Here is a 22277-nt window from a genome sequence, read left to right as displayed (position 1 = left end):
TATCCTTGCATGGACTACCTGGGTTCAAGTCTGGCCTTTTGCTACTTTCCCACATGTCTCTACCCCACTCTCTCAACCCTGTTTCTAACTCAAGCAACTATCCTCCTCTGTAAATAAAATAGAATTAATAGCCCCAAAAATATCGCTTTAAAAACTTGGAAAACCATAAAAAACTGTATTAAAATCGTATCATGAACTCAATGTCCAATGTATCATTTGTGAGTTAGGTGTATAACTTCCCTTGTTATTTATTTATTCAGTGCTGAATGTTGCAACATGAGTGCTGTGATAACATAAAACATTTTTTTTTCTGTGATCTACAGATGTAAATAAAGAGTCTATTAAAATAACTGTATCCCCCAGTTGTTTATTCATCAGTGCAGGTTTTCAATGTTTTTGATGCTTATGCAGTGCACTGTGCCTTTCTGTTTCTTTGGAGTCACCGCTCAGTTAGTTCCAAGTCCCAAAATAAATAAAGAGCTTGTATGATTTACAGTAATAAGCCTGAGGCCCAGGGAAGGTTTATTATTTGCTCAGTTTGACTCATGAAATCTTTGTGTCTCTGTGCATGGCATTATTGGGTTGATTTACGGTATGTGTACAAACAAATGAAAGGTTGTTCATTACCTCTGTTTGCAGAATGGCAGCACGTTGCTCTTTGGCAGTGAGAGACTCTTTGAGCACCTCGATATGCTGTTTGCAGTCCGAGTTCTGGTTGTTCAGGGTCTCTAGTTTGGTCTGCAGAGCCAGCAGCTCTGACTCTTTCTTGGACAGCTCCTGCTTCAGCTGGTCAATCTACAAACACATGTCGAGAAAAGCCAGTTACATGAGTGTTATGATGTTTACCATGTCCCTGTTAAGTGTGTGCATTTGTTTGAGTACATATGTTAGCCTGGCAGAGAGAAAGAGTGAGGAGCCTCTTTTTACCAAACAGGGAGCGAGTCAGCACAGCGTTTGTACTATTTTCATCAACACGCTTTTCTCTCATTAAATATGCATTTGGGACTGACTCCCCTGCATTTGTCATATATTATACATCGTCTCTATACATGATTGATGAAAAGAGGTCTAAAAATAGAAAAACAAAACTGTAGCTGGTCGGTGACTGGTTGACTAATATGAGGAGCATTATGTAAACACGGTGTCAAAGCTCTGGAGGCACATATGAGCTCCAGAGAGTGGCAGACACACACTTTGACATGAGAACAGATTCAATGTAGCGACCGTTTGCTGGTGTCTTGACAGTGATGCTATATCTACTGATATGTTGCAGCCAAAAACAAAATTCATCATGGTGTGTGGGCTGATCAAAACACTGAGTAAAGCAGGTGAAGCCATCCACTGAAATTTTAAGCAGATGGAAAATGTATTTTTTGAGGATAGCATGCATTAAAATGGTCTCTTGTCTGCAGGATTATAAAGATAACTACTTTTATAAGTCATTAAGGATGAAAAGTTCGGTATTTTATCACTCCATAACGTAAGGTTGCTGATTTTGCCTTTTTTTGCTATTCTTGACTCTGAGCTCCTCTGAGAGGGAAGCACCTCTTAGATCGTTGCCAACAGGACACTTTGCTGATGACACTAAATGCTAATGCAGCTAATTTAAGCGACACTCAGCTTCATTTAGCATTCTCCCCCTCAGCACAGGCCTATCTGTACCCCACACGACTCAATCCTTTTTCGTATTTTTCAGCCACATTTTCCGCAGGATCTGTCTTTCTAAAAGAGCATGCACAGAGCAGACAGTATCTACCTTGGTCTTCATAAACTTAGAGTGGTTCTTGTAGACCTCCATCTGTTTGATCTCCTCCTCTCTGTCCTCTGTGTTCAGTAAGCCGTTCGCCTTCAGCATTTGGATCTCATCCTCCAGATCCCGAATGTTGCGCTCCAGAGAGGCAATTTTGGTGTCCTGCACACAAACATGCAGAGGAGACACACCTCAAAACCCTGACTGGCATGCCCATAAGTTTGCACGCTGCAAATAAGTAGAGACAAGAGATAGAAAGACTGACAACAGCAAGGCTACAAGACAGAGAGAGGAAGAAAGTGAGACCAAGAGACTAGGAGAAGCTCTGTGTTGTGGCTGAGAGCAACTGCAGTATCTGTCGGTGAAATCAGAAGCGTCTACCCAGCTCCTTGCGGCGGCTCAGAGGATTAATCACCATTGGGAAATATTGAGCACACATCCAGTACGGAGAAATCAGCCCAGACCAGAGAGGGACGTGCAGAGAGGGTAAAGAAGAAAAGTAACTGGACGTAGCTTTTGGTGTAGTTGCTTGCAGATCAATGCAGAATCCAGTCTCTGGACTGCGACTGTGAGTGCAGCTTTAGCTTCACGGCTTTTTAAATAAATAATACAACGTCTTTAAGATTAGCCATGGTCCATCTCCCTCTCCAGCAGAGCATAGAGCAACCTTGTTCCTCCCTCCTCTTTCTCTCTTTTTGTGTCTCTCCCCATCGCCTCCTAGTGGCTCTGAACTTGTGAACTTGTGGCCGTTGCTGGGTCAGTTAAAGCCCACCGCAGGGGAGCGTGGGTAATGTATCGAAATGAGGAATCATAAGGCTGTCAGAGAAGGATGTAACATTTTAACGTCAATGCATAAGCGCTGCACATGTACATGCACTTCGCCGTGCGTTTGCATCTCACCTCAGTCTGGGTGTTACGAGACGAACATCAATGAACTAACATCGCTGAAATAGATACAAGACATCATACCTTCACTGGAGGGAGATTTTATGCCATCCACATGTAATCATCGACCTGGCCAGTAAATCTTGCTTTTTATCTCTCTTCCCCTGCCTCTGTGTGTCTCTATTTCCATCTATCTTCCTGCATACTGGCCTCTCACTGTCATAAACAACCACACCTGTTTCCATGGCAGCAGCAGCAGGCAGGCTATATACTGTGCACTGTCTCTAGTGAGTGAGGAGGGGAGGAGAGGGGCGGGAGGGATGTAAGGGAGCTGGCGAGGGAGGGAGGATTATTCGTGCTTCCATCAGCAGCAGCATCAACACAGCAGAGGTAGAGAGCAACGGGGAGAGATGCAGACTCTGCCGACACAGGACAGCAAGGGAGGAGAAGGGAAAGGAGGAGGAGGAGGAGGGAGAGAAGAGGCGGGCCTTCCCTTGTTCTGTATGCTAATCAACAGGATCCCAGAGCACAGAAGTCACATGACCGTGCTGTGCAGCCGAGGCCGGGGCCTGCACGGGCACAGATCCAGCGGAGTGAGAGGGGCTGTGTCAGCTCAACGATGATGTCATGATTTATTTTGAGGAAGTGATGTCATGCCTCTGCAGTGAGAATGTTGGTGGGTACAGTGATACAACACATGTTGTACAGTTTGGTTGCACAACATGTGCTGATATGAACAGATGTGTAAACAAGCGTGTTTGCATGTTTCAGCAGCAGGCTTTAAAGAATGGATTGTGGGTGGAGGTCTAATTCAATTTGCTAGATCAGACAGCTAAAATGGTGAAGGGTGGAGTCTCCAAAACTGCAATATAGGTGTGTGTATATATGTTTTTTTAATCTATGATATCTTTTTTATTTCTGTAATACTTAAAATTAATTGAAATTTCATCTAAAGCTTTAAAGTTACATGAACAAGGCCATCATATTTTTTTTTCTTATGTAATCAAAGTAATTCATAACTCATGACTCAAAAGTCGTTCAAGTTGAGACATGTTTGTGTGAAATGCAAATAAAACAGAATGTTATGATTTGTAAAACATCACAACCTCATATTCAACTGAAAATAGCAAAAAGACAACTTGTGTTAAAATTTGAAATTGTAGTGGTTTTGGAAAATTAAATAGCCATTTCGAATTTGATGCAAACAACCTGTTTCAAAAAAGTTGCGACACTGGCAAACAAAAGAATGTAATTACTTTTAAAACACATTTTCTACACCCCAAGAGAAACAGAAAGAAAATTTTATAAAATTCCTCAAATATTTTGAGAAACCCACTACAGTTTTTATCTGAGTAGCTCCCTATTTTATTTTGATCTCTCTGCTCAGTTTGGTTTATTTCACTTGTATTTTCTTTATTATCACATTTACAGCTCTGATAACTAATGTGTGACTGCTTCTGTGGTATATCATTGTGTCTATCAACTCATTACCTTTTTCTTACATTTTTTTATCCTTTTTGTGGTGTGGGCTCACTATAAATAATAATAAAAAGACCTTTGAAAGAAAGAAAGAGCATTTTATGTGGATTAAATGTTTTTTAAATCATCAAGTAGTGTTAACTATTATTTTTTCAGAAGCACATTGCATCCACCAAGGAAAACACTTTCAAGCCATTAATCTCATCATTACAAACTCGGGTTCTAACAATTATGAGATCCTTTCTCACAACAATAAGGTCTACATCTCATCACTATGAGTCTGCAGTGTCTTTATAAAGTAAGGAATAATCCACTAAAACACTAAATTATGGGAAAACTTCCAGTACTGCTTCGTCTGACAGAATGGCCACACATCTGATTAATGGAGCGATTAACTTAACTTGAGCTGCACTGATTTCACACCTGACTGCATCATTATCCAATCACCTGTTAAACATCCTTCCAAGTGGCTGTCTACTTAACCTGCAACATCACTGGTGTCTCCCTCTGCTCTACCACTGCCCTTTACAGCACCACTCCAACATCCACCTGTAGGAACCTACAGAGGGCTTTGTGTACTAGGGCTGGGCAACTAATCAAAATTGATGTCCTACTCCTTCAAATTGCAGAAGGTGAATTATTTCTTGGACCTAAAATGTGTTTCAAAATACCAGTTTAATACATTTTTTGATGCAGACATCGTGCAAACACTCAGGTGTCCATTTTTTCAGAATAATTTGCAAAAAATCCTACTTTCCTCATTTTTGTACATGTTTGTCTATTTGAAAATAAGAAATACATTACATTGTGATTCTCTTTATTACAACAATTCTTATCAAATTTGCAAAGAGTCAAAGTAATTGCAATTACCTTTTATTCAGGATTGTCCAGACTTAGTTAAACTTACCAAAAACTGTGTTTATCATAATATTGAATGGTTTATTTCTTGTTTATTGAGAAATACATTAGATAAGGAATTAAAAATAATTGCATATTAAATCGTAATATTAGGGGGAAAACGCAAAAAGACTCCCTTTCCAAATCGTTCAGCCCTATTATGCACTATCCTATCACTCCTAAAATCTTGCATGTGGAACAAATCTGCAAGAAGCAATGAGACTGGAGTCAAGATGCCAAACACAAAATGTTTTCTGCTGCTGGTATAAATGTTTGAACCAAACTTCCCTGCATGCACAGAAATGGAAAAAGGTTACATACTACTATAGTAAACAGACAAAAAGTGATCCAATAACTACATATCCCACAACAAAAGAATAAAAAAACAAGTTTAAATGTTAAAAAGCTCATGGCTTTAGTAGTCCCTGATTTTAGACGCAGCATCGCTTTTACATTTTTTTAATGTGCCATAAGTGTATTTGAAATGCACTGCAGCCATAACTGCCATATCCTGATCTCACAATTACGACACCCCGATCTCTTAATTACTAGACAAGTGGTCCAAAGGTCTTTCCTTGATGCAAGCAATGTGCTACTTCTATAATGTCTGAACTTTTTTGAATCTGGGGTTGTGCAAATTCAACAAGCAAAAATATGCATCTGCAAAAACCTTGTAATTAGCTTGGTGTACGTTGTGGCTTTAAAACTTTTAAATGATAACAAAAATGCTACAAACAAAGCTCTTTTGCTCAAAGATAAGCTGACAAGATGGAAGTGCAGTCTGTGATCTTAACAGTACAGACTTTAATGCTGAATATTTAGTTATTGAAATCAAATGTACCACTCCTTGTCATGAAATATGTGTGATGCCACTTGGCATGATCTGCTGTTGCACTTCTCCTGATAGCTGAAATGTTGTACAGTAATATTGATTCATGTTGTTGTTTACACAACTGCTTTGCGAGCAGACAAACTGTGCGTGTGTGTGCCAGAGGAGATAGAGAGATGTGTCAGTGTGTTGTTTACTATTGACTCAGCTGCTCGCATGATCACAATGACAACAATAGATTCAGTAGGACACACAGAGCGTGGGCCTCTGTTTATACATGCAGTGAGTGTCTGAGTGCCAGTGACTCAACACACATGAATAGGACATCTGCCTTTAAATATTTGGTTCTACACATGCTGTCTGTGATTAACTTGGTTTGTAGGCAGTCATAGATGGAGAAACGTCATATCAAATATCATTGAAAATGACTGGATCTGAATTGAACTGCCCTTATTCTATGCAGATTATTTTACTTATGATGTCAACAGTGTGGCTTGATCAGGCTGTATGTTGTGAGGATCTTACTTTCATCTCTATGATAGTCTGCAGGGCCTTGGTTTTGCTGGGATCCTGGTGCAGCTGATTTCTTCTGTGCAGTTCCTTTAGAAAAGATAGAACAGCATGTTGCAAAGGTCAAGAAACACCATTACAATCTCCACTGCTAACAAATATCAAATAATGCCTCTCAAGTTTATCACACGAATATTTGAATGATCCAATATAAGCAACAGATTATGTGACACTCAGCAGTGCCCTCTAGTGATGACAAATCAGAAAACAGTTTTGTACAGTAAATCCAGCAGATTCCTATCAACATGAGCGTGATTTTAGATTACCTCTCGTAGATGGATGTTCTCCTTCTCCTTCTGATCCAATATGACCTCTAGATGTCCCAGCTGGGCCTCTGCTTCAGCAATGCGCCTCGCTCTCTCCTGCTCCTCCTCCTCTGATGCTCTGCCCGGCCCCGAGGGCAGCCCTTTGCTCTGCAGCATCTCCAGCAGCTTCTTAATGGACTCGTCCCTAGCACCCAGAGTCTGTTTCTGGGTCTCGATCCTCAGCTCCATCTCCTCTAGGGTCTTTCTGAGCAGGAACAGCTCCTTTGCCTGCCTGTCATGTTCGGCCTGAAGCCGACGGAAGTTCTCCTCCGTCAGCTCGATGGTGGTGAAGTGTTCAGAGGCGGAGCGGTTGCCACTCTCCTGCTGCAGGAGGTGGTTCAGGTCTCGTTGTGTTCGTAGCTCATCCTGCAGAGCCTGGATGGTCATCTGGAGATGCTGATACAAAGACACATGAATAGACACACACAAATACTTAACAGTTATTAAAACTGAATAAAACTTTTGATGATAGCTATATACTTTTATGATTACTTCTGAAATGTTGTTGCCACGTTTCTGTGGAAAAATACATGTCAAACATGGGAAACATATCACTTACCTCATGAAAAAAGCTAACATGTAAGTATTGTGTGAATGTAACAGCCTGCACGGTTCAAGGCCTCACAAAATATAAATTATAAAAAGTTCAAGGCTCAATAAGAGCTTTTTTGAAAATATTCTCTAGGGTTTGAGGCCCTTCTCAAACAGATAAATGTAACTGATGAGTTGGCTTTGAAAGGCATTTCTAATACTATGTGTGGAGAGTTGTTTGCATTCAACAGTTAAAAGGTGGCAAAATCAAAAGTTTTTCAGCTTGTATTATTAATGTTTTATTTTGGCTACATGATGTGTAAATGTTTTTTTAATTGTGTAAAAAATTAGAGTTGATCTATGTATGAATGGGGCCTTGAATTTTCTTTTGAGGCAGACAGACTGTAAACAATTTATACTGTCAAACACAGTACCATTTTGTCTTTATTCTGGAATCAGTGAAGAATCAAAGCATAAGATTTTATTTCTGGTGTGTTACAAAAGACCTTTCTGTTTTAGGAGAAGTGAAACAATTAATTTGGAGTTTAAATTGCCTTATTAAGGCAGGAAAGCACAATCAGTATGTTTACATGCATCATAAAGTTAAGCTATGGTTATAGATCAATTAGGCAGTTTAACTGCTAACAGCTTGTCCCTGTGTACATGCACAGCATGATAATCAATTTATTGATGATAGGTCTTTCAAAAGATAAGGATATAGTTAATTTCACTCTGTTACTGTAGACCTTTCTATTTGCATTGCTAACAAGTTAGCCAGCAGCTAAACAGTTCTGAGTCCATCAGTGAAATCATGAATAAACTTCAACCCTGCATCTCGTACCCCTATCTTACAGTAATATCTGAAGGCAGACAACAGTGTGACTGCCACACTTAAAGGTGCAATGTGTAATGTAAATAAAACATAAGGAAATTTGTGTTTGGTAGACTATATCTTTGTTGTAACAATGCTTCTCGGCAATAAATCTTGAACCTGTTTATTTCTCTTTTAAACGGTGCCACCTCTGTAAGGAACATGAATTTGGGGGATGAGCAGCAGAGCTGAGTATGTGGGTTGTGCCCATGAAAAAATTTGCCTCACTTCTATGCCAATGCCAAACAGCTGATTCTGCCATTGACTCTTATTTGGTGTTTGGTGGACTGGATGATTGAAGTCTGAAGGAACAAGACATATTGACAATTTAACAATTTATTCATTTAACAAACAGGAGCCTTAGTAGCATGTGGAAGAACCATACACAGCCACAACAGCCTGGCACCTCCTCCTCATGCTGGTCACCAGCCTGGTCACACACTGCTGTTGGATGGCATCCCATTCTTCAACCAGCATTTGTCACAAGTCAGCCAGTGTGGTTATGTTGGTCACTCTGGCACAAACAGCAAGCCCAAGCTGATCAGACAATGGGGTTGAGATCAGGACTGGCTGGCAGGCCACTCTATCCTCTACAGATTTTGGAGGTAGTCTCTGATAAACCCTGCTCTGTGGGGGCGAGCATTGTTATCTTGGAGGATAGAGTTCAGTCCCTGTGGAGATCTACCACTGGTTGCAGAATCCCATCTGGATATCTCTCTGCATTGAGATTGCCTCCAGAGACGATCAGTCTGGTTGTTCATGTGAGGGAGATGCCACCCCACACCATCCCACTGCCTCCACCAAAAGATGTTACTCTATTAATACAGATATTTGCATATTGTTCTCCACATCTTCTCCACACTTTGAGCCTATGATCAAACTGCCATAGGCCGAATCTGGTCTCATCACTGAACATTTTCAGAACCTGGGGGTACCAGAAGCTCAAAACAAGAGTCTATAGCAAAAGCAAATTAGCTGTTTGCCATCGGCAAAGAAGATTTGGCAAATTTTTCATGGGCGCAATCCACAGAATCAACAGTTCTGTACGACGCAACAATAACTGGCAAAACAAAGAAGGAAAGACAGGAGTTAAAGCTCAATGTTCCTGTCTGATGTGATTGTCTTAAAGCAAAAATCTGATCTAAGATCAGACTGACAGCACAGCTAGCCTGACCTGTTTTACCAGTCAGTGTGAGAACGCAGGCTGTGTGCAGCAATCAGATGTAATATGAGCTCATAAATCTTGAATTTTGGTTGTGTATCATCAATGTTACAATCTCACAGTGATTGCTGAGATTTGACCACTAAAGTATGATGCATTCAGTCTGAGCAGAGGCAGGGATAAAACATATCCCCCACGGATGAAAATATATCATCAGAAAATGTATCAATCCCCCTAGCAATTTGCACCCTGTTTGTAAGTAGGTCTATCTAAATTAGTGTTTAATTGCCTCAATATATATTTAAATTATTTTATTTTTCTCATCCACATATAATCGGCTTTTGTTCATATACAGGGAGGGTCTCCTCTATGGACTCCACCATCTTGAATTTTTACATCTTGCATATTTCTACAATACCACATATATTTGTGTTTGCAGACTAGAATCTGACTGTTAGATGTGACAAATATTCCAAATTTTACCTACTGCACCTTTAACATTTATATTGTTCAGTGACCAGGTCACTGTATGGGCAGTGTGGTGCATGCGTAGAACGCCTAGTCCAGTGTGGTGGGATTGAGGTATGTACTGTACACGCAAAAGAAAAACAATCTACAACTATATTATCTAGATCAGACTTCAAGAGATTTACTACCATTTCAAGTGTAACATGTTTACATTGATTTTAAAAGTACAGTTTTAGTAACTAACACAATAAATCATTTTTTTCTAAATGCATATAAACATACTGAATGATGTTACACTGTAGTCAAGCAGAGATGCCTCAATACAAATGCTTGAAGTATAATCCTATAGGTAGCATCTTAACAAAAGTATCTTATAAGCTATGTGAGCTTTAGGGACAAAAGGGCAATATGCTATGATAGTCTTTTCACCAGTTGTTATGGACAGGTTTACCTGCATTTTCTATGAACTATAGAGAATCAACATTAGAACATGTGTTCATTTTTGTATGTCCAGATTGAAAAAAAAATACAAACAAGTTATGTTCATAACATCTGAATGTGTGTAGCTGTGCCGTTTCTGGGTCGAGGGAAAAGTCTTCAGTTTCTGTCACAGATTGATCACCACTTTGGGATTGCCGGTTTAAACTTCCTTCCAGTGGATATTTTCCAGAATAAAATCAATCAACATCCAGAAAACGGCCCAATCAAGACAAGGAGGAGGGAAAACAGATTCTTACACTGAAAAAGATCCACATTACAGGCAGACTCGGTTTTTAAGGGTTAGTGGTACTAAAGAGGGATGGAGCACTAGACACATCTGGATTCACACCACTGAACAAACCTATCACTCTTTATAGTTTACGGTATTTGTAGGGGAAATATGAAGTTTCACACCAAAAGGAGGCAGGCTGAACTGCTGCACATAATTCAGTTGTTTTAGAGGTTCATAGGAGAGGAGATTGTAGTGGTGCATAGGGATTGCCAGGTGTCTGAAAAACACGCCACACTGCAGGTGACTCTATGTTGTGCACACAACACACGGTGCAAACATAGGGACAAACCTTAGTTCTCCTGGACTCCAGCAGCTGCAGAGCATGGGCAGAATGAACAGAAAAAAAAAACAAATGTATGGTAAAAACAGAGCGTCAGAGCATGATGCAACAGAGACGGATGGTCTACGCAAACCAGCCACAGATTTTAAATAAGACGCAACAATCAGTCTGTCCAGCTATGTCGCCGTCAGCCATCAGTCAGTCAGAAATTCATTTACACAATATGTAAACAGACAAAATGCGACTCACTGGTATAACCTTTCTGGAAAGAGATATATGGTTCAAAATGACTGAGAGGGGTTACAATTAACCTTTTTTTAGTTGTTTTTGTAAGTTCCGTGTCCTTTGCTTTTACAAGTTCCCTCACGTATGGCTGCATCAATCTCCAAACTAAATAACAATTATCAATTTACAATCTACTATATTGTTAATATATTAAGAAAGAAAAAAAGTAATTTCTTTCTGTGCTGAAAAAAAGAATATTTGTTTTGTTTTATGTTAATTTTTTAAAGATGCATCACAATTCTAACATAGCCATGGTTGGGGTCACCAATGACCTTTTTTATTTTTTTCTAATTTTATTTGTATTTATTTAATGAGTTGTTTCGGTGTTAAAACATAACAAATCAGTGACAGTGACAACAGTGACAACAAAGATATGCACAAACAGGAAAACACAAAAAAACAACAACAAACAAAGTGGGATGAGTTCTTACCAAAGAACAACTGAAATGTAGTGGGAAAAAAAAAACAAACAAACAAAAACTCCAGCAGCAATGACAATAAAAAAATGTAACACTTTATAAAAATAAATGCAACACTAAGCCAAAGGTGAATAAAATAAATAATAATTATGAGAATAATAATATTAATAAAAATGTATACAAGATAAAACAAATGCTAGCAACGACTATGATGTTTACAACAGGAAGGGGCAACTTTTGTAAGCAAAATGGCCACACTTATTTATTGTTGATCCAAAATGGGCCAAACTATTTCAAATTGTCAGATATTCTTTCTGACCATCCTTAGTTTTTGATTTCTAATAATTAAGTGAAAGATAGAATATAGCTTTCATGATCATCTATCATACCAACATTTATGTTTCTGAGCTCCAGTGCAATTAGAAATAGCTAACCAAATGAGATAAACACAAATGTAAAATCTGTTCACGCTTTTTCAATGCATGCCATGAGGATTAGAAATAGTTTCTCGTTCTTTCACCATATTTTAAATTCTTATTTGTTGGGGGAAGCACATTCAGTGGTGTATATTAACGTTTTACATGCACAATAACAGCTAATAATATCTAGTAATTAAATGAAAAACCTAAACATTTACTATTAATCAAATATTCTAAGACAAATGTTTCTATTTTCATTTTCCAAGTAGGAATTTGTTGGGTTTTCTTCATGTTCTTCATGGCTTTAAATGTTAATGAGCACCCCTCTCAGGAAATGGATGTGGCACTCTTGATGTTACAATGTTACAGATATTTTTATCCAAAGTTAAGACCTAACTAGGATTCAAACCATCAATCTCCCAGACCTAAGTCAGCAGAGTAACCCACTGAGCTATCCAGCATCTCAGCTGGCAGCTGACAGGAAGATCAGGAGATGAGGGTGGAACTTTCTTCCAAGCAGGGCGGGCCAACCAAACCTGGGGGCGGTGCTAACTCCCCACATGACATTATGAAGGGAAAATCTGAGAACGGCTTGTTTCAACACACATTTTCTGAAAGGTTGAGAAAGAGAGAGTGGAAGGGAATGGATTTTTCTGGTACTTGAGGGTATTGTGGACAGGCCAGGGGCACATATTTTGTTAGAAAAGCATGAAAAAGTTATTTTTGCACAATATGTTCCCTTTAACATGATCACTCACAGCATCCTGATGGGCAAACTGACCTTACCAGTCAAATAGAAGATCCTGTTTCTGAAAAACGTTGTCTTCATTTCGTCTTTTAAGTTAGGAGTGCCTCAGGGGTCAATTTTTTTAATCACTTCTTTTTTTCTTTATACTTGCCTTTATCATCACCATCCTTCAAAGTGTTTTATTACATTTTTATGCTAATGATACACAGATGTCCTCCATATTATTAGTGTTTTTCCTTCCTTTTTTTTTGAGCAGCAAAAATCCATTGTAATTTCCTGGTTTTATCTTTTCATTTATTTAAAGTCATTTAATCAGGTAAACCTCATTGAGATCAAGATCTAATTTACATTAGTGTCCTGGCCTAGACAGACAGAATTTTATCCGATTTTACCCATTTCAAGGGGCGCTTTGGGCACAGACAGCAAAAGAAAAACCTGTGACTGAGTTACAGAGTGAAGACTGAAGCTTACAGAACTTTTCACATGAATGAAACCACACAAGTATTAAGGCAGAGGATTGAGTATAGCCTTATAAAGCCAATTATTTAGCCAACACTTTGATAATGCAGGCCACCTGGCTCAATCATAAGTATGCAATATTAAGCTAAGGACTTAAGACTGGAATAAAAAATGTCAAAGAGAAAGTTCAAGCTGTGAAATTCTTTAAAAAAAAACAGTCGTCCAACCTTTACATGTCTCCTTATAAATACCAGGAAAGAAGTGCAAAGAGCGTGAAATGGTCACAATTAAAAAGAAAACTTTGATCCACAAGTTTAGTTTTGTCTTGCTCATAACTTTAAAAAAGTTTTTTTTTTGTTTTTTTTTCTAGATCCATGATTATAACACATGAAATAACTAGAAAAGCACTCAGGGAGAGCGCAGACCTCTGCCATTAGCCCTATGTCCCAATAGTAAAGAATCCTTTAAAAAATTCCTGGATCCAGATGGTGATCTGGATCACTCCCAAAATCTTATCAGTTCTTCCTTATGCCATTTCAACATTTCCTGAAAATTTCATCAAAATCCGTCCATAACTGAAACAAAATAACTGACAAACCCTGCCAATCACATAACCTCCTTGGCGGAGGTAATAAAAAGAAACCATAGTTGGACTCCTTTTCAATAACTTAATGCATAATAATAATAATGGATTCAGCACAAACTTGTCTAGTATTGAGATAGCTCTTACAACGCGAGTCTCCTTTGCAATGAATATAAGGATCCGGTTTGGAACAATTTTTAATTATGAGCAGAACAAAACAAAACTTGTGGAACAAAGTTTGTATTTTCAATTTAAATCTGATTCTGTTTTATGTTCTTTGCACTTCCTCCCTGGTTTTTGTAGAAAGATGTACAAAGGTTGGACCAATGCTTTTTTTTAATAATTTCAAAGCTTGTTTCTCTCTGGAGTATATGTTACTCCTTGTAAGTACTCTAAGATCATTGGGCAAAGGGTTATTTGTCAGTTCCAGGAGACGGAGTATTGTTAGACAGGCCCGGAGGCTCTGGGATGATCTGCCTGAAGAAATCAGGTCGGCTGAGTCAGAGGACTCGGCATTGGTGACCGAGTCAGTCTCTGTTATTAGAAAGCACTTCCTGGTTTTACTTTGTATTGAAACAGTTATTTAATTCTTTTTAAAGTGTTTCACAAACAACTCTCCTGAACAAACCAAGTGTCTCGATACCCATATGATCTGAGTACTCGTCTGCTTTATTTTGCAACAATTTACAATGTGGATTTAAAAACTCCTTTCTATAGTCATTCATTGTAACACACTCATTACTCATAGCTCTGATTTGGTGATACTATAAGCATAACAGGACAAGAAAACAGAGCATTAATCAAGTATTGAAGATGTTAAACCATATAAATTAAAGATAAAATACCCCCTAGTAATTCCTTATTGGCTCAAAAAGTCAGTAAAGAGCTGAGAAGTTACTGAGAGCATATTGGCTCTCCCAGCCACTGGGTGGCAATGTTTGTATTAGTAAAAGCAGCTGATTTTTCTGCTGACAGCTGCCACCCTCCTCAGACTGTTGGTCCGTTGAGTCAGTGCTTTTTGTTGAATAAACCACCTTTCTAATCTAAGCCATTATACATATGCTGTGTGTTATATGTTATTACTTCTAATTCTGCCCCATAGAAATATGATTTACAGTTTTAGTAGCACTGAATCTTTCCCACATGTGGAGTAATCCTCTGTAAAATAACCATTTGCTACCAGGAAAAGAAAATGTTCTCTGTTAATCTCTGCCATGCTGAGAAAAGGTCCTTAAAACATCGGTCTGTTGAATCCTACTTGTATTAAGTCATTGCAGCATGGCACACAAGAGCCTTTTACACAAACAATTTAATCTTTTTTTGTAACTTCTTATTTAAATCTCAGCTGACTTTACTCCCTCTGCATTCCTCATTGGCACTCCCTCCCTCTGTCCTGATCAATAACCTGCTGTCTTGGAACTAAACTACAGGAAACTCTCCAGTGACTCCATTTGCATAATTGCACTGTGGGTTAAAATAAGGCCATTCCCCATAATCCCCCTAACATATAAAGTGAGCAGTACTGCTGAGACTTTTTCTTTTACTGTATATGCTATAAAACAAGCTTCCAGAGGTTTCTCAGAATCAAGGCCTGATATTAAGCAATCTTCTTCTGACAAACTGACACCCAGGGCATTCAGGGGAAACTGCCTGTCAGAAAGCCTTTTGTGCAGAAACATGAACCCATCTGAAAGCTACAAAAGTCACAGAAGCCATGTCACTATTCAGAGGCTGAATCCTTTAGTGGGCACTTTTCAGAGGTTGTCCCATTTCGAAGGCTCCTTGAAATGCAGTGGATAAATATCTATATGATGCGTCTTTCATGGCCCAGCATTACCAAGATTCATTGGGAACCGATTTGAATGAGCTTGCAGGCTTTCAAGTAGCAGTGATACAAAAATGTTATTAATTGGTATCAGCTCAATGGAACAGCTAACAATACCACTGAAGAAAACCTCTACATGCCTAAATACATTGTGTTGCTGCCATGTGATTGGCTTAGCTATTTAAGTTATCAAGCCACTGAAGAGGTGTACCTAATATAGTAGCCGGTGAGTGTATATTAAAGTTTGGGTATTCACATACAACTGCTGTAAGTTTTCAATAAGTGACGTCTTTAGTTCAACCACTACCTATTCTATTAAAAAACAGTTCATGCCCTTAACATCTCATGGTGTCCTGTGATTGAATGCTAGCATGCTAACAGCATACCTAACAGCATGGCAAAAGAAAAGCTGAACTCTTTGAAACATGCTTGGGATGATCACATTATGTCATCTTTTTCATGTTTGTGAAAAGGGGCTTGATTGATTGAACATACAGAAACATGTTCTATGAAGTTTAAAATCACTTTTGATGAGATTTATTTTCATTTGATGTTTGGAGACACAAAAGGCCACATAACGTCACCCTTCCTATAACCCTTAGAGACAAAATGGGTAGGTAGGGTGCAACTACTGACGCTATGAAAAAAACTTAGCCAGAACGTCTCAGTTCAGTCCAGCCTGAGCTGTCTCTACAGGCTGTGAAAGCTGGGTCCATCCAAGGATGCTACCCTTTAAGGAAGACACAGCAATGTCATATGAACAGGGGAAATACACACTTTAGCTGACCGGTGAATCTTAGAACGCAGTAGGATAATCACAGCAGACAGGAAAACTTCAGGAGCACACAGTTAACTGAGCAATTTTGATACGGTGCAGAAAGACACATTTTAACAGTGTCTGACAGGCAACTATGTCATGTTTGGTGTTTTACTAGAGGTGATGGAAAAAAATCAACTCACGGCAGAGTCGCAAATGTTAATTTTCACAATTCTGAATCCATTTAAAATGTCCAAAAATCAACACTTTAAACATTCTTCACATCATCCCAAGTACATTTTCAACATCAGATAGCTGGAGCTCAGCAAACCTGCTGATGTTTTTTTTCTCACAGTCCCCAATTTCCCTTGTGCAAAGATGCAGCTTGGGAGTTTGTGGCTCTAAAGCTGTGCTGTTAGCATTTTTGTCTATGGAGCCAGGAGTTATTCAGTCCTGTTTTCCCTGGAGAAAAGATGGTGGATTCTACAATCCCAGGAGAAGAAGAAGCCTGACCCAATGTGTATCCTAAGTGTACGAAACTGAAGTAATGTAGCTGACTTCAGGAACGGTTTACTGTGCCTATAAATTGTTCACTCCCTTAGATATTTTACCCTTGTCTTGTTTTTATAAATCAGTCATGGTTAATGTAATTTGGCTTTTTAGACCAAAAACCCCCAAAAATCTTTAATGTCAAAGTGATTCATACCTCAGAGGACTTCTTGGATATACTGGGTCGAGACTGGAATCATGACAAAATCATAAATATGTCTATAAAATTTCTATAAAAATTTTTATAAAATCCCAAATTGCCGTTTTTTGCTTCAGTTTGTTCCCATCTGACCCCATCCACCAATATGGCTGACATACCTTGAATGTGTTGCATCACTTCCTGTTTGTGCAGTTGCTCTGTTGTTGTGTTTCTCTAAGCGTCGATCAAGTTAAAGTTAAAATTTTTCACCCTTTCTATTTCTAATCACTACTATTTTATAGCTGTTGTGTGTTTTACATATAGTTAACTACAAGCACCCTCACGGTTTAGCTGCTTTTCTCTTAGCTTCCCTTTCCTCTTTTACCACAACTTAGTCCCATATGTGTATTAAATGCAGTTTATTTGTAGCTCCAGAGGACAGGATAACTCCTTTGGAAACGCTGCTCTACACTACTGAATCCTAACCTTTAGACAAAGACCAACTCGGATCACCACCAACAGCTTTCTATGTGTAATTTTTTTGTCTTGGTTTAATAAGTAACCATGTAAATTCGTAGCTTTTTACTCTGTTTGCAGAGTTGTGACTATCCAACGCCAAATGTTATGCCATTCATATTTTATTTAGTCTTTAATGTGTAACGTAAAACAAATGTACAAAATAAAACTTCTTTGCAGTGGTGTTCCAGTTTGAAAAAGATAAAAACAACTTAATGATAAATGATGAAGTAAATCTTGCTTGTGCAATGTGATTGCTTAGTCTATGGTGAGATCTGTGCTTTCCCACTATCTACAGTATGCCATCCAACTTCCTCTTCACCCTAACTATCACCTGACCAATTAACCCACATGACCATCTAGTGTTGATTAAATCAATAAATATGCAAACAAAACTATTTACAGACATAAACATTTGCACACCTACACCTTGGCTCCTACACACATTGATATTCAAAGCAGGTCATTTCCAGTCTGTTGTTTTTGTATTTTTCTCCTGAGTGGTACAGGCACCACCAGCAGCTATATCTGTGGTGTACTGTATATGAGTGTGCATTAAGAGACAGTGGGTGTTTTTCTATGACAGATGGACAGCTCAACAGCAGTGAGTCAGAGCAGCCTACAGCTCACTACATTTCTAATCTCCATGTTGTAAGTCGTGATGGCTGACAATATAGAATTACACCCACAGTCATGGCAGCAAACCTGGTAGTTATTCATGTACACTCGGCTTTCTAAATGCAGAAATCTGAGAGTTTGGACAGCATGCAGGCAATAAATAGTGAATATAACCATTTAAAAGTATTCTCTTTGAAAGCTTCAGTTAAACTGCAGTTATATAGACTACACATGTTTTCCCTAGTTACAGCAGGAGTTTTTCTAATTACTCTCTCTAAAAGCCCATCCATTCATTCATCATCTTCATCACTTGTCCCATTCAGGTTCACAGGGGCTGCAGCAAATCCCAGCGGCCACTGGGCAGGGTACACCCTTGACTGGTTGCCAGTCAGTCACAGGGCTGACATGATGCTCACATTCATACCTATGGGCAATTTACAGTGACCAATCAAACTAACGAGCAGACTGTGGGAGGAAGCCTGAGTACCTGGAAGGGAACCCATGAGTGCACAGGGAGAACATGCTAACTCCACACAGAAAGGCCCTCTCCTGGGATTCCAACCAAGAACCTGTGAAGCAACAGGGCTAGTAGAGAAAGAGACTATGTCCTATAATCTTTATATGTTTTAGGGAAGTTCACCAAATTAAAACAATAAAGATTATGGGAGGAGCTTTGGTTTGTCAGTTCTGGGGCCCAATGGAGGCAAAGCTGTAGGTTTTCTCTGCTGTATTTGTCCTGTACTTGTGTAAGTAGTACTTTTAAACAGGGGTGCGCGGTATATGAGGTAGACAGTATAAATGATATAAATTTGGCCTATGGTAGAGATTTGGACTCTACCGACCAATTGCGATAACGCTTGTTGATGACATCATCGTATCTGCCTCAGTGTGACAATGGCTTCAAGCACAGAGACCACGGAGCAGGAGGAGTTGGTTAAAAAACGATGCTACATAGAGGTGGGTGGTAAACCGGTATTAATACCGTCCCACAGCTGGTGGAGAGAGTGAGTTGTGGCACACAGCTCAGGCTGAGTCCAGTCAATAGCACGTTTATCTCTAGCATTACGTGTAGCCAGGTAACAAACTGAATGTCAAGGACTCTTGCTGCTGTAACTAAGCACAGTTAGCAGGCAAAAACACGTGTTTTTTCCTCTCAAAGTCTGCTGTCTCTGTCAGCCTGCCTGGGGCTTTAACAAAGGCTAAGTGCTGCTTTGGCTGGTCTCAGAGCCCAGCACTGCAGCTCTTCCTCTTACAACGGCATAAACAACCATTTAAAAGTCTATTTTAACTTATGACTTTGTTTTCTAAGTCAACAGTGAGTCAAAGATCCAGGCTGTGATGTTAAATGAGGTCAGAAAAGCTGCTGTATTCTCCGGTACGACAGCCAAAGCTAAGCTAACTCAATGCTAAACACAATACTTCCATCAAGCTCTTCAAAATAAAAGTCCGCGGCTGTTACTTCTCTGAAACGCTTTTATTGTGAACGCCTCCACTAGGAAACGTCTTTAAGTCATTAGCAGCTTAACACATCTCATCAGGTTAGAGATGAAATGCGAAACTTGGAATGCAGTTAGACAGAAGTAAACCTAGAGAGACTTAAAAAAAAATTAAACATGTTTTCTGTGTTCCTATACTTAGAGATAAATTGAGTATGCCATCAAAGGTTTGTTTTAAGGGGAGAAGGGGGTTAACAACACTTGAATTTGGATTAGCATTATCTTTTTTAATTTTGTAATACTGTTATCGTCAAAGGCAAGAAAAATACCCTGATATGATGATATGATTTTTAGGCCATATCACCCAGGCCTACTTTCAATAGTAAATGTGAACAAAGCTGTTTCTGCAGCAACCTACTACCTACCAACACAGCAGTTCTAGGCTTTAAAAATAACTATATAGAGATAGCCAATGTTTATGCTGATAATTTTCTGTGCTTTTATAGCTCATACAGAAGCATAAACAATCATTTCAGCCAGTTTCTTAACCAGCTTATTATTCTTTAGAGTAGCTTTAAGGTCACTATATTATTAGTATTGACTGTTATGACAGGACAAAAAAAAAACAAAAAAAAAATGCTAGACTACATGTTAGGATGGCAGGAGGTCTCTCAAATGTGTTCTTGATTGTTGTTCACTCTGAAATGAAGAGACTTTTGTTGGCCGACAGGTCCTGAACCCCTACATTTGTTGGGTTGGGCACTGAAATGCTGCACATCTATGCTTGAGGCTAAACTGAAAATACAGCTGTGTTCCCACCAGGTGGTCCAGTTTGAAAACGGTTTTGTGTGGCAAACCCCAAAATGTACCCTCACTTGGAGGGTGACCCCTATACAGGTCAGTTATTTGGGACCCTTTCCAAATTTTGATAACTGAAACGCATATGGAAACGATTGGCGCCTGCGTAACATATCAGAATCCCTCAACCAATTTGACGGCAGGTAACTGTGAGCAATGAAACTCTTTATTTTAACATTTAAGATCAGTGTGTGGACTTAAAAATGTTATATTCCTGATATCATTTCTGACATGTGCCGTGTGTCTTGAGCTCAATGCTAAATTGATGAAGTGGTCCTCTGAAATCTGTGTTAACAGTGAAGAGTCTGTCTTCTGAATGCAAGCCAAAGTCATTGAAGGTTGTATCCAAGGTCATCAACTATGTTTGACAGTATTCATATTTTCTGAATTATTAGTAGAGTATTAACACATCACAGCTGTAAGAAAAAATACAGTCTGTGCTTGTGTTACATGTATAAGGCATATGTTTAATGAATCACAGCCATGAGGTTTAAGACTGTGTGATAAATTTTTCACTTCACACTCAAGCAAGCCACTCAGTGATACACAGCTTCTGGTTAATAACGAGGTGAAGTCATAATTTCACAGCGATTTTGCATGAAAACGAGACAGCCAGTCTACCAGTGTGGGCAATCAATAACCCATTCACTGAGTTTCATTTACAGCTATGCCACTGAATGACTGCCTTTAAAGACAACAAAAACAACCTCACATAACTGATTGATTTAAGTAAAAACACTTCACTTGAGCTTTTTTTTCTTGTTTCAGATGAAGAAAGCTTGTAAAAGTGGGCATGCTCCTGCTGGGGGATTAAAGAGCTCAGACCATGGAGAGAAGGGGAAACAATGGCTATTGAGCTGCTATCTAGACATATTACTCTGGAGTATAATACTGAAACATAAGCAAAGTAATGCCCAGATACTCTTTAGTGCTCTTATGATTATCATTACACTATATCTTGTCCAGACATTGAAAATATGTTCATTTTAGAGTTTTGTTCATGAGGTCATCTCTCTGCCTATAAATTATTTTGAAAAAGGACACCTAGTGTGGACATGCTATCTCCTGAGCTACAGCCGCACATTAAAATCTGCCTGTTAATGAATATCTTTTTTTCCTATTTAAAAGGGAGAAAATCTATGTGATTAGATTATCACATTGTTTCTAAGGTGGACATTTTTTGCCCTGTTAGCTCTGATCTAATCTCTTATGCTTTAGTATGAAAAAAGAGGCGAGCAGATTTTAACACGTCTTTATCCCTTTCACTTTGTTCTCTCATCCTCCACTCCCACCTTAATCTTACAAGCCTCACGCTCAGTAAATGCCTTGCTGCTTTTCGGCATCTCATCCTGTTGAGATGAACTAAAGAGAGAGAGAGGGAGAGAGGGAGAGAAACCTCCTTTCATCACCTTCCTGTCCTCTGGATGAAGCAGCAGCCATCTTACGTGCTCAGCTGAAGGAGTGGTTGCCTCAGGAAAGATGCATGTGCTCTTTCTATTACTGTTCACATGATACTTCCTGCATCCAACATGAGCTTGACTGTGTCATGGCATTAGGGAAAATATCAATATGTTTGCTCATCATGTATATATATGACTGCTCCAGGCTTGTTGCTGTTAACTCAGCATAGATATGATGCAAGTGCTCACCTGCTGTAACACCAAATAGATGCATCATACCTGAAAACAACCGTGACTCCAGCTCTCTCACATTAAATGCAGTCTGGTGGTTATGACTAAGCCTCTGCACACAATAGCAGCTGAAGAGACTACAAAGGGGAAAAAAGCTCTGATCAAAATAATGCTAAACACCTCTGCTCACATACAGTACTAATGCAGCACGTATAAAGAAGTAGTGCATGCATCCA

The 22277-nt window shown here is 39.1% G+C and overlaps 1 protein-coding gene across 6 annotated transcripts in view; it reads right to left on the bottom strand.

Moving 5' to 3' along the window:
* The window catches only part of erc2 (ELKS/RAB6-interacting/CAST family member 2), a 74337-nt gene that overhangs the window by 33369 nt on the left and 18691 nt on the right, over nt 1-22277 (bottom strand). For 4 of the 6 annotated variants that reach the window (XM_041782914.1, XM_041782918.1, XM_041782916.1 and 1 more), the window contains 5 exons: nt 10809-10832; nt 6677-7111; nt 6366-6440; nt 1757-1912; nt 628-795 (listed from right to left, as the gene is read on the bottom strand). In XM_041782914.1, the coding sequence (XP_041638848.1) occupies nt 628-795; nt 1757-1912; nt 6366-6440; nt 6677-7111; nt 10809-10832 (858 nt within the window). The remainder of the gene's footprint in view (nt 1-627; nt 796-1756; nt 1913-6365; nt 6441-6676; nt 7112-10808; nt 10833-22277) is intronic. The other 2 variants (XM_041782917.1, XM_041782919.1) reach the window with 1 other exon arrangement.

This window comes from Cheilinus undulatus, linkage group 3, assembly GCF_018320785.1.
Source record: "Cheilinus undulatus linkage group 3, ASM1832078v1, whole genome shotgun sequence".
Lineage (NCBI taxonomy): Eukaryota > Metazoa > Chordata > Actinopteri > Labriformes > Labridae > Cheilinus > Cheilinus undulatus.
The sequence above is the reverse complement of the archived record's forward strand: the minus strand, read 5'-3'. Positions and strand labels throughout refer to the sequence as shown.